The sequence below is a fragment of the Nicotiana attenuata genome, unplaced genomic scaffold (assembly GCF_001879085.1).
Source record: "Nicotiana attenuata strain UT unplaced genomic scaffold, NIATTr2, whole genome shotgun sequence".
Taxonomy (NCBI): Eukaryota; Viridiplantae; Streptophyta; class Magnoliopsida; order Solanales; family Solanaceae; genus Nicotiana; species Nicotiana attenuata.
The window spans coordinates 563618-575982 of record NW_017670530.1 but is presented as its reverse complement, the minus strand read 5'-3'; the positions used below and the strand labels follow the sequence as shown (position 1 = coordinate 575982).

Sequence of the window (12365 nt, the reverse complement as noted above, 5' to 3'; positions counted from 1 at the left end):
TACTAGTTCAAGACTAAAGTTCACTATGGTCCTTCAGATCGGATTCTTTCATACAAGTAACCTTCAAGTCTACACAATACTTTTTGTGTTCCTTAAATTCTTGAATCTGTTGCAATTTAGTTTAGTGATCCGAAATTTAATGTACCTATCGTGGAAAAGCACAATATTTAGGAGACATCTATTAATTAATTGAAGAGATGTATCCAATCTTTGTAAAAAGACACATCTATTCATAAAAAGTAAAATAGTTACATAATTTTGCTCTTTATAGATACTTTATCCCGTTGCAGAGATTAACACTAAGAGATGTTCATCATTTGAATCTTCATCTTTGTCATCAATCAACTTCAATCTAAGTTAATCATCAAAGATTTGCATATTGAAACTTGCTTTCTGCATTAACTTTGCAATCGAAGTAATTAAATTACATACTTGCCTAGTTCAATCTAAGGTACACATTTAGTGCGCATTATAAAAAAATTTCACTATATATTCAAGCCAAACGTGGCTGACCATATATATATATGAGCTGCGGCACAAGTTATTGGTAGTTTGATCAGTACATGAATATGATAACTTGTATCATTAACAAGTCTGGTAGTTACAAAACAGTATGAGAAAGACAAAAAAGAAAAGAAGGAAAATACAAAAAGTTTTCTATCTATAGGAATCCAATCAACTATCCATCTAAACCTACAATGAGCATCTTGACAACCCATTATTCCTAACAAAGGTGGGACTTTGACATGAAAAATAATTATGAGGCTGCAATTTTCTCAAACAGGATCAACCTATTATCAGCCAATCTAGTCTTGTATGCAGATTTTTTGTACTCAAACCACGTAAACTCTTTATATAAGCTGTCTTCTCCTTCCATTAGTGATGCCAAAGGTGCGATCTTTTCACTCAATGGCGGCCCTCCAAAATATATCATTGATAGCCTTGATTTCATACTGTTAGCCAAAACTCTATGCTTTACACTCTTAAACTTCCCGTTAGTCATAACCTGCAATAAAAATAACACCCGAGTGTATAAGGTATATTTTCACATCCACCTCTTTTTTATACAAAAGTAATAAAATTTAACCTTAACAGCGTAAAAACTATCGAACCAATTAAGCAATGCAGGAAAAACTGAACCAATTAGGCACTTAACCTTAAGAGGTCATTTGGTATGATGGATAATAAAAATAATCCGGGGTAAAAATATAGTACCGCATTATCCCTTGTTTGATTACTAATTCTATAAGTTAACCAGGATTAAAATAGTACCGGGATTACTTATAGAATGGAATAGTAATCACAAGATAAGTTATCCTAAGATAAAACAATAAAATTGACAATCACATGATTCATACAACATATCGAATAATCAATACTTTAATAAATAATATCAGTATAATTAATCACATCATAACTAATTACTACTGTATAACTTGTCTTCAAAGCGAACCACCCCTTAAGAGAATATATATCACTTAACTATGATAAACCGAACCAATTAGGAAGTGCAAGAAAGCAATAAGAAGAAACTTCCTCTAGACAAGAACATGAATGTGCAAATAAATAAATGAAACGTTTTAATGTTGTACAAATGCCTCGAGAGGTGTACCTGCAATGAATCACCAACATTGAGGAAGAAAGAATTTTCATCAGGTGGGACAGAAAACCAGTGGCCATTTTTGAGTAATATTTGAAGCCCGGAAGTGTTGTTGGATCTCAATACTGATATGATTTGCGGGTCAGTATGCTCACCAAATCCAATCAAATTATTGTCACTCAATTGTTGAATCTCAGGACAAGGGGGATAGTGATTGAGCCTGAAAACAGAGTCACTCTTTTCGTCCATTAGAAGTTTACTGAAAACATTCCTTGGATGAATCTTTAATCCCTCTGCTAACATTTCAAGAATCTCACACGCCATTTTCTTCACTGCTGACACGTAATCATTTACTGCATCCCTGCAATAAGAATGACTAAATCAAGAAATAAGAATCAAGATATTGAAACATTACTTCCTGTGTTTTAATATCTTACCGAATGTTTTCTGGATTTACACCTAATATAGACGCAAATTTCTGGTAATTGAATTCAGAGTTTGTTGATACAAGAATGTGTTCGACCCAACCGAAATCGCCATTACGACCAATCTGTTTATTGCCATAGCCAAAAGGGTCGGGAGGTCCAGCTTTTTGTTTCTCAGAAAGGGGAGAGGAGAAGAATTTAATGGCTTCAGATTCAAGTTTAGTTATGAATTCCGTAGGGACGCTATGGTTAATGACTTTGAAGAATCCAAATTCTTCACAGGCCTTAACAATGAGGTTTTTTGAGTCAGGTTTTGAAAGGTCAATCAACGGAACACCATTGAAAAATGAGGTTGCTTTGCAGTTGTTGGCCATATGCCTAAATATGGTTTGATAGGATGAACAACTATGTGGGCAAAGAAATTGAACGATCAAAACTTTCTTGGGTTGTGATTATAGTGACGAGTATTTGCTGTATAGAACAATATGACTAGTTGTGAATACTTTGATGCAAGCCCTGCTTTGCTACATATAGGGAACTCCGAGTCCAAAACCATGGACCCACATTATCATGACAATGACGTACATAGAATTTTATACAAGCAACATTCATTTATTGTCAAAATTCGATTTATACTCGCGTTTGATTGTATGCATGTCACTGTTATTAAAAATATAAAGAAATTAATAAATAAATATTGTACATACTATATAATTATATATTTCAACGAAGTAACATTGAACGAGGGTTTAATGTATCAACACAGCGCACCGCAATATACATTTGGTCATACAATAGACTTGCATAACAATACATGCATCTTTTTTACATCGGTTTGATGCAAATAAAGGCGGATTTAGGATTTTAGTTCTATGAGTTCAGCATTTAAAGTTATGGGTTCATATCTATTATTCCATTTGTTATAATTTTAGTAATTTTTTATACATAAATTTATGTTTCACCTTGAAAATACTGGGTTCAGTTAAACCTAATAGTTCTATGCTGCATCCGCCGCTGAATGCTAGTACCTAATACCAAACAACTTATTGGTCCGCTCCTAATTACCATGTTCTGGAAATATAATTTAGACGAAATGATCAAATGAATGACGTAATAGTATTTCTTTTGCTTTTTTAAAAAAACTTGATGAACAGGTAGCCAAGGACCCAAGAGTTGGTATGAAGTATGAACACTGCTTAATTGGCATAACTTTCTTATCTAATTGGTATAACTGAAATCGCTGCATAATTGTCAATAGTTAGTTGAGATACCAAGTTAGAACAAAATCTTATCACAATGAAGGTCTAAAGGTCTCTCTCAGTGGCTATAGGTACAGGGATGTACTTCATCTAATCAACTGTCACAAATAACACGCCATTGTGTTACTGCCTCCGTTTCATATTAGATTATATACTTTCCTTTTTAGTCTGCTTCAAAACAAATAACATATTTTTAAATTTGGAAATAATTCAACTTTAAACTCTTTCGTTTTACCCATCTACTCTTAATGAGAAACTTTTATAGCCACACAAATGTCATGGCCCCACAAACTTTTTACCCCTTAAGCTTTTAAGACCACAAATTTCAAAAGTCTTCTTCTTTTTTCTTAAACTCTGTGCCGAGTCAAACTACCTCATCTAATATGAAACGGAAGGAGTAGTTCAATTCACATATCTATCAATAGACAGTGATATCTTTTGACCTAAATCAAACCAATGGATGAGAATGAAGTCATGAACACATACTACCATCACGGAATTAGGTAAAACTAAAATAAATATAGAAAATTTGGTTACTCTTTGTTTAATTAAATGGTATTTAGAACTTACTGATCCGACTAATTCAGATTAAGGTTGTTAAAATTCATTTAGGAGTGAAACACTCTCTACTTGGAATTTCTCTACGCCATTTCGAGACATGTGGTTAAGAATAAAGAGATCTCGTCCAATCCACTATATTCCTAGATGGTGTATAGAAAATCAGTTATCCCTACATCCGTCCTAAAAAAATGAAAGGAGTAGTGGCATTCCAAGTAGAAGTAAGCTAGCAATATATGTTAGCTTAAAATATATGAATAAATTTTTATACTACTTATAAATCAAAAAAATTATGTTGGTGAAAATACAATTACAGTTGAAAAATATAAGGAAGAAACTAGGGTGAGGCACGGATATCTCGCTCTTTTTAAGGAGATTCAAGCCTACTGCAGGTTATCCTTGAAGAGGCTAACACCTTAGGAATAGATCAAGATGAGTGCACCATCTGAAAACTGGGAAGGACAATCCACTGCTAGGCCTCCACTCTTTAATGGCCAGTACTACTCCTGGTGGAAAAACAGGATGAGAGATTACATAATCGGAGAGGACTATGAACTCTGGGACTTTGTTACTAATGGTCCCCTGGCTACCATGAAGAAGAATGTTGAAGGAGTGGATGTGCCAAAGACTAGAGCTGACTGCACTGCTGAGGACTTGAAGAAGTGGAAAAAGAATGCTAAGGCCAAGAAATGGCTTGTGTGTGGACTTGGTCCAGATGAGTACAGCAGAATTCAATGTTGCACTACTGCTAAGGAAATTTGGGACACTTTGCAAGTGGCTCATGAAGGAACTCCTCAAGTGAAGAGATCAAGAGGAACATTGTTGTATTCTCAATATGAGAATTTCACCATGATGGAAGGAGAAACCATCCAAGAGATGTATACAAGGTTCACAACACTAACAAATGAGCTTAAGTCTCTTGGAAGGATTATCCTTGAAGAAGACAAGGTTGAGAAAATTTTGACAAGGGTTTTGCCAGTTACATGGAAAAGCAAAATCACTGTTATTCAGGAATCAAAGAACATTGCCACTCTCAAGTTGGACGAGCTAATTGGAAATCTCACTGCCTATGAACTTAGAAGGCAAACCATGAAGATGGATGCACCCAAGAAGGAAAGGAGCCTGGCCCTCAGAATAGCTGAAGGTACAGATCTAGAGGAAGATGAAATATCTATGATCACGAGGGATTTCAAGAAGTATATAATGAGAGGAAAGGGTTCTTTAAGAGGTGATACCTTCAACAAACCAAGGGTCCCTGAAAAACTGACCAACGAGGGCTGCTACAAATGTGGTAAGACTGACCACATGATCAAAAACTGTCCTCAGTGGGAAATTGAATGGAAGAAAGAAAGGGCTGAACGAAGAAACAGGAAGAAGGAACAGGTTCATCCCAAGAAGAACAAAGGATCCACAAAGGCTATGGTTGTTGCTTGGGGGGAGAGCTCAGATGAGGATTCAGAAACTGAAGATGGAGATGAACAAGCACTGATGGCCATTGGAGAATTTGATGAGGAATCCGAGGTAAGTGTGATTCATCTCAAAGACAAGATTAAATTATTGTCCAAAGAAACACTATCTGAGTTACTGCTAGATTTTATCGATGAATCTGAGGTCATAAACAATGAGAAGGAACAGATGTCTAAGGAATGTGTAATCTTGAAAGCTAAGTGCAAAAATCTGGAACTCAGGGCTAGTGAAAGTGATAGTAAAAATGCTGAGTTGAAGAACCAGGTTCTTGAACTTGACACCACTGCGCTAGAGCTTAGATCTGAAAATTTAAAACTAAAACTAGGAACAGGCAAAAAGAAAGCTGATCACACACATCTCACCTTAGAAGAAAATCTAGGAAAAATGAATGATGAGTTGTACGAAAAAGACGAGCAGATAAGAGTCCTAAAAGAAGATCTAAGCAAGGTTAAGCATGAACTAGACAGAACTTATAAATGGAATAAGTCCTCTGATGCTCTATCATGGCTACAAGAACACGATAGTAGCAATCGGAGAGGATTTGGCTACGGGACCCCTGCACCTAAGTGGGATCCCAAAAGCAAGTACATCACACTTCCTGAGAACAAAATCTGCACACACCGTGGTAAGACTGGTCACTACAAAAGTGAGTGCACTGCAAAAGAAAAGGCCAGTCAAAAAAACAAAACTTTTGTTCTAGGGAAAAATAGGCTGTCAGGATGGGCTAAAAAGAATTTAATTCACCCTTTTGCCTATAGAAAGGGACCCAAACTAGTTTGGGTTCCTAAAACTAACTCCTGATTTCCTTGTGCAGGTCCAAGTGAAGGGAAGCGGCCAAATATGGTACATGGATAGTGGCTGCTCAAAACATATGACTGGAAGCAAGAACCAGTTCCTTTCACTTGAGAACCTAAAAGGAGGCAATTTGTCCTTTGGAAATGGTAAGAAAGGTGAGATCATTGGGGTTGGAAAGGTAGGTAAGACAGACTCACACTCCATTGAGAATGTCTACCTGATAAATGGCTTGAAATATAGCCTAATCAGTGTATCACAACTGTGTGATAGAGATAACCTTGTAGCATTCACCTCTACCACATGTTTTGTGATAAATCTTACCACTGACAAGATTGTTTTGTAGTGAAAATGAGTAAACAATATATACATTGTAGATTTGTCCACTCTTTCAGAAAATGAACTCACATGCTTAAGTGTGTTGGACAATGATCCCCTCCTCTGGCACAAAAGACTTGGACATGCAAGTCTAAGTCAACAAATTAGTCTTCAAGGACCTAGTGATAGGGCTGCCTAACATCAAGTTCAAGGAAGACAAATTCTGTGAGGCTTGTGCAAGGGGGAAGCAGGAACATGAAGATGAAGCTATTGGGCTGGTAAAGGGTTTAAATGAAGTCACAGCCCAAGCTGGAGCTGCACCAGAAGAAGGAACAGGTGATGGAACAGGTTCTTCCATCCAGGGCAACCTGACAGGGGGAACTGAACAAAGAAGAACTGAATCTAATTCCCAAATGGAACCTGTGCATGAGCCTGTTCCTCAGCAACAAAACATGGGAGAAACATCAAATAGAAACCAGTTGGTTGTAAAACCTTACAAGTATCAAAGTTCTCATCCCATTGAGAACATAATTACTGATCCAACTTCTGGAATTAAAACTAGATCTCAAGTAAAGAATCTTTATGCTTTTGATGCTTTCCTATCTCTTATTGAACCTAAAAATGTTGTTGAGGCTTTGTAGGATGCAGACTAGGTAAATGCAATGCAAGATGAACTCAATCAGTTTGAAAGGAGTCAAGTTTAGCATCCGGTTCCAAGACCCAAGGACAGATCAGTAATTGGCACTAAATTGGTCTTCAGAAACAAACTTGATGAAGATGGAACTGTTACAAGGAACAAGGCAAGGTTGGTGGTTCAAGGTTATAGCCAAGAGGAGGGCATAGACTATGATGAGATCTTTGCTCCAGTTGCAAGATTGGAAGCAATAAGACTCCTCATAGCCTTTGCTGCACACATGGAGTTTACTCTTCACCAGATGGACGTCAAGAGTGCCTTCCTAAATGGCTACTTAAAGGAAGAAGTATTTGTCAAACAACCTCCAGGGTTTGAAAGCAAGGAGTGTTCGGATCATGTATACAAACTGGACAAGGCACTCTCTGGTCTCAAGCAGGCTCGTAGAGCATGATATGAACGACTATCCAAATTCCTGCTTGAACATGGCTACAAGAGAGGTGAAATTGATAGTACTCTATTCTTGAGGGAAAAAGGTAAGGATCTTTAGTGTACAAATATATGTTGATGACATAATTTTGGGGGCGATCGCTGAAAAACTTAGTAAGGAATTTGCTAAATTAACGGGGAGTAAATTTGAAATGAGTATGATGGATGAGCTTAACTTCTTCTTAGGCTTACAAATTAAATAAAACTCAAATAGAACCATGATCCATCAACAGAAATATGCAAAAGAGTTGATTAAGAAGTTTAAAATGGACGAATAAAAGGAAATAGACACTCCTATTGCAACAGCCACAAAACTAGACATAAATGAACCTGGTTCATCTGTTGATCAGAAGCTGTATAGGGGTATGATTGGTTCACTTTTGTATCTTACTGCTAGCAGACCTGACATTGTCTTCAGTGTAGGGCTTTGTGCTCGATTTCAAGCAAGTCTAAAGGAATCCCACTTGACTGCTTTTAAGAGAATATTGATATACTTGAAAGGCACTACTGACCTTTGCCTTTGGTATCCAAAAGGTAGTAACTTTAATCTAGTGGGATATGATGATGCTGACTATGCAGGTTTTATTGTGGACAGGAAGAGCACCTCAGGTATGGCACACTTTCTTGGTTCATGTCTGGTGTCATGGGCCACTAAAAAGCAAAATTCAGTGGCCTTATCTACTGCTGAAGCTGAGTATGTTGTTGCTGCTTCTTGTTGTGCTCAATTGTTGTGGATCAAACAGCAGTTGATGGATTTTGGTATTGAAGTTGGTTGCATCCCTATTTTTTGTGATAACACTAGTGCTATTAGTATGGCTAAGAACCCGATTCATCATAAGAGAACTAAGCACATAGATGTTAGACACCATTTCTTAAGGGACAACTATGAGAAAGGACTGATCACTATAGAATTTTGTGCTACTGATAAGCAGATTGCTGACATTTTACAAAAGCACTGAGTAGAGAAAGCTTTGAAAGGAACAGCTTAGAACTAGGGATGATTAAGATCACCTAATAAAACCAGTTCAGAATGCACAATGAAAAAAACGAAAAAAAAAAATTTGGTTAGGAAATCTAGAACTTGTGTAACTATCTAGATTAATTTTTGCTCAGTTTCATACTGTAAATAGTATACTCCTGTGCCATGTGTTTATATGACTCACTGATCTCTAACAAATTTTCTCTATTTTGGCAAATTGAGGCATGATCAAGAGGATTCTTAGTGAAGAACCTGGTTCATCTGAATAACGAGGTATGTTTTCTACTCTCTGCACAATTAGAAAAGTTCTTGAAGCCTTAAAGTATTAATATTTAATTCATGAGAGAGTCCTACCTACGTTCAAAAACTTCAGAAAAACCTATCCTTTGAGTTTGAACCAGTTCCATTTCAATTAGAATCCTCACCGTTAAAAATGCCTAGAATCTAAGGAAGCTTAACCGCCCTTTCAACCTGAAAATTTCAGAGTGATTGGACTTCTAATTGACTACAAAAAGCTGCCGTTGGACATTAATTAACCCTCTCCCTTTAAAATCCATCATCATCACCACTGCCACTCCCATAATTCTCAGAACTGTCAAATTGTTTTTCTGTTCTCTACTCTTCTCTCTTCCAAAACTCAATTCAAAAATTCTCCTCCAGAATTAGCGAAGATGACCAACCCCCAAGATAACCCAAGCACTCCTCCACAACCTACCCCCTCCAATTCCTCCACTACTCCTCAACCCAACACAACCCCCCAACCTATGAGAAGGCGAGTTGTCACGACCCGGATTTCCCACCCTCGGGAGTCGTGATGGCGCCTACTCGTAGTAGCTAGGCAAGCCATTTTAATTACTTTTCCATTAATGAACAAATCTTTCTAACAATTTATGACAACAATATAAAGCAACGAAATTAAATAAAAGCGGAAGTCTTAATTATAGTAACTGAATAAAACACGGAGTAGTCAATGTAAGCCTCTACCCAAGACTGGTGTCACAATACTCACGAACTGCTAAGAATTTCTAAATACAAGGGTCTGAAAGAACACATAAGTTGTTTGTCTCGAATACAAAGAGGCAACAGTCTAAAAGAGAGAATAAGAGAGAGACGTCGGGCATGCGGACGCCTGCAAGGCTACCTCGGGTCTCACGATACTGAAAGCCTGCTCCCGTGCTAATGCTGCTGCTACTGCTACTGCTCGAAACCTGGGCCTGTGCAAAAAAAATGCACAGAGTGTAGCATCAGCACAACCGACCCCATGTGCTGGTAAGTGTTTAGCCTAACCCCGACGAAGTAGTGACGAGGCTAGACCAGACTACCACATAAACCTGTGCAATTTCATACATATATACAGCGGAATCGAAATACAAAACAGATAAACAATATGGGAGGGGAAACATGCTGTGGGGAGTATAATAAATTCCAAATAAGAGTCGTCCAGTAATAAAGGAATACAGCACAACTCAATAGTATGTAATGAAACAGAATTCAACCAGTGCACGGCATCACCCTTCGTGCTTTTACTCTCGTCCTCACCAAGCAATAACATGTGCACGCCATCACCCTTCACATATATCAATAGAATCGGCACGGAATGGTACATCGTGCGGCACGGCATCACCCTTCGTGCTTTAACACTCTTCCTCACCCAATCAACAATCACAAACAAGGGCAAGGGAATAAATAAACAATAANCTTGGTATCCTCAATAAGTAAGCCGGGGATCTCTTGGTATCCCGAGGATCTCTTGGTATCCTCAATAAGTAAATCGGGGATCTCTTGGTATCCCAATATATATAGAAACACATGTGCCAGGGATCTCTTGGTATCCCGCACCCTCAGTCCAGAATATCTCAAGTACAGGGGGATCTCCCGGGAAGCCGTCCCGTAGTCCCAAATTAAACGCACAACAACAACAATTCGTAATTCTCGGAACAATGCTAAAAATCAGGACAAGAAGTAGTAAATTATAGCCTAACATGCTTCACAGAGTACAAATAGCACAGCTAAAACAAATAAGCAAGTAAGCCAGCTAAACATGAGTCTCTAAGCTAGCACAGGTATAAGCTTACAGTTAAAATGAACAAGTAAACAGGAAATCTCAATTTAAATACTTCAAGTAGAAACGGGTTTACAACAATTAGCTCAAGTACGCGCTCGTCACCTCACGTACGAGGCATTCAAATATTCAAAGATCATGTCCTAAGGGGAAAGGTCCCCCACACAAGGTTAGACAAGCCACTTACCTCGAACCGGATCAATATCAACTAGAAACCACGCTCTTGCCACGAGTATCCGACTCCAAATGGCTCAAATCTATTCAATTCAATCACACATTGTAAATAACATTGCAAACACCTGGTTTTGCTATTAAATTCAAAGCTACGGCGTAAAATTAGGTGAAATGACCAAAATGCCCTTCAGGCCAACGCCTCGGAATTGAATAATTTTCACATTTTCAGGACCCTCGTACTCTCACGAGTCTAACCATATAAAAATCTCCCAAATCGGAGGTCAAATGCTCACTCAAAACCCAAAAGTTTGGCCTAAGAAGTTTTAACCAAATTCCTCAAATTTTAGTCCCAAATTCGAATTTTTAATGATGGATTTAACTACAAAATGATGAAATATAACAAGAAGAGATTAAGGAAACGTTGCCCAATAATCTTCTCTTCAAAACCCACTCAAAATCGCCCTCTCCCGAGCTCTCAATTGATTTTTGTAACTTATGAACTCAAACCCTCGAAATTTCTATTTTTGCCCAGGGATTTCCGCTTCTGCGGACAAGGGAACGCTTTTGCGGTCCCGCTTCTGCGGAAACCAAGCCGCCTTTGCGGTTTTAACTAAAGAGAAAAGGGCCGCATCTGCGATAGCTGGGCCGCTTCTGCGGCTCCGCTTCTGCGATGCCTAAGCCGCTTCTGCGGCTCTGCTTTTGCGGAAATGGCACCGCTTCTGCGGTTTCTGAGGAAAAAAGGAGACAAGCCGCAGATGTGAAAATACCAGAAGAGGGACATTCAGCTGCTGCAATAACTTCAAAATTCATCCGTTAACCATCTGAAATCATCCCGAGGCCCCCGGGACCTCAACCAAAAGCACCAATACCACCTAATACCTTATTCAAACTTGTACCAATCTTAAAAACACCTAAAACAATGCTGGAAACCCGAATTAATCAAAGATTCAAGCCTAAGAACTTCAAATTCCAACAAAACATGCTTCCGATCAAAAACCTACACGAACCTCGTCCGAATGACCTGAAATTTTGCACACACATCCCAAATGACATGACAAAACTACTGTAACTTCCGGAATTCCAATCTGACCCTCGGATCAAAAACTCACTATCGGACCGGAAACTTATAAAATTCAAATTTCGGCATTTCAAGCCTAAATGAGCTACGGACTTCCAAAATACGTTCCAAACACGCTCCCAACTCGGAAATCACCTAACGGAGCTGACGGAATCATCAGATTTCCATTCCGAGGTCGTCTTCACACTGTTCCGACTACGGACCACTTTTCAACACTTAAACTCTCATTTAAGGACTAAGTGTCCCAAAGCTCTCCGAAACTCAACACCGAACGTCCCGGCAAACCAAAATAGCAGAAATGAACGTAGGGGAAGCAGTTAATGGGGGACCGGGGCGTAACTTCTTAAGACGACCGGCCGGGTCGTCACATACCCATTCCCCCACGAACTCAAATATTAATTTGTTTTGAAATCGGACCTCAAATTGAGGTCCAAATCCCCAATTTTAGAAAAACCTAGGTTCTACCCAAAACCCCCAATTTTACCCATGAAAATCTTTGATTTTAAGTGGAAAACATGTTAAATGATGTTAAT

The 12365-nt window shown here is 38.3% G+C and overlaps 1 protein-coding gene across 1 annotated transcript; it reads right to left on the bottom strand.

Annotated features, from left to right (window-relative positions):
- Positions 1 to 472: 472 nt before the first annotated feature.
- LOC109240620 (gibberellin 2-beta-dioxygenase 1-like) lies at positions 473 to 2530 on the bottom strand. The gene is made up of 3 exons (XM_019407287.1): positions 2038 to 2530; positions 1613 to 1961; positions 473 to 1006 (listed from the first exon to the last, which is right to left on the bottom strand). Exons 1-3 carry the CDS (start codon positions 2397 to 2399, stop codon positions 758 to 760), a joined length of 960 nt encoding a protein of 319 aa, XP_019262832.1. The 5' UTR covers positions 2400 to 2530; the 3' UTR covers positions 473 to 757.
- Between the last annotated feature and the right edge of the window lie 9835 nt (positions 2531 to 12365).

Excerpts from the sequence above, each read along its gene's own strand:
- LOC109240620 (XM_019407287.1), bottom strand. The coding sequence starts at position 2,399 with ATGGCCAACAACTGCAAAGCAACCTCATTTTTCAATGGTGTTCCGTTG. Across the intron at positions 1,962-2,037 it reads GTAAATCCAGAAAACATTCG|GGATGCAGTAAATGATTACG; the intron begins GTAAGATATTAA and ends TTCTTATTGCAG. Across the intron at positions 1,007-1,612 it reads ATGTTGGTGATTCATTGCAG|GTTATGACTAACGGGAAGTT; the intron begins GTACACCTCTCG and ends TTTTTATTGCAG.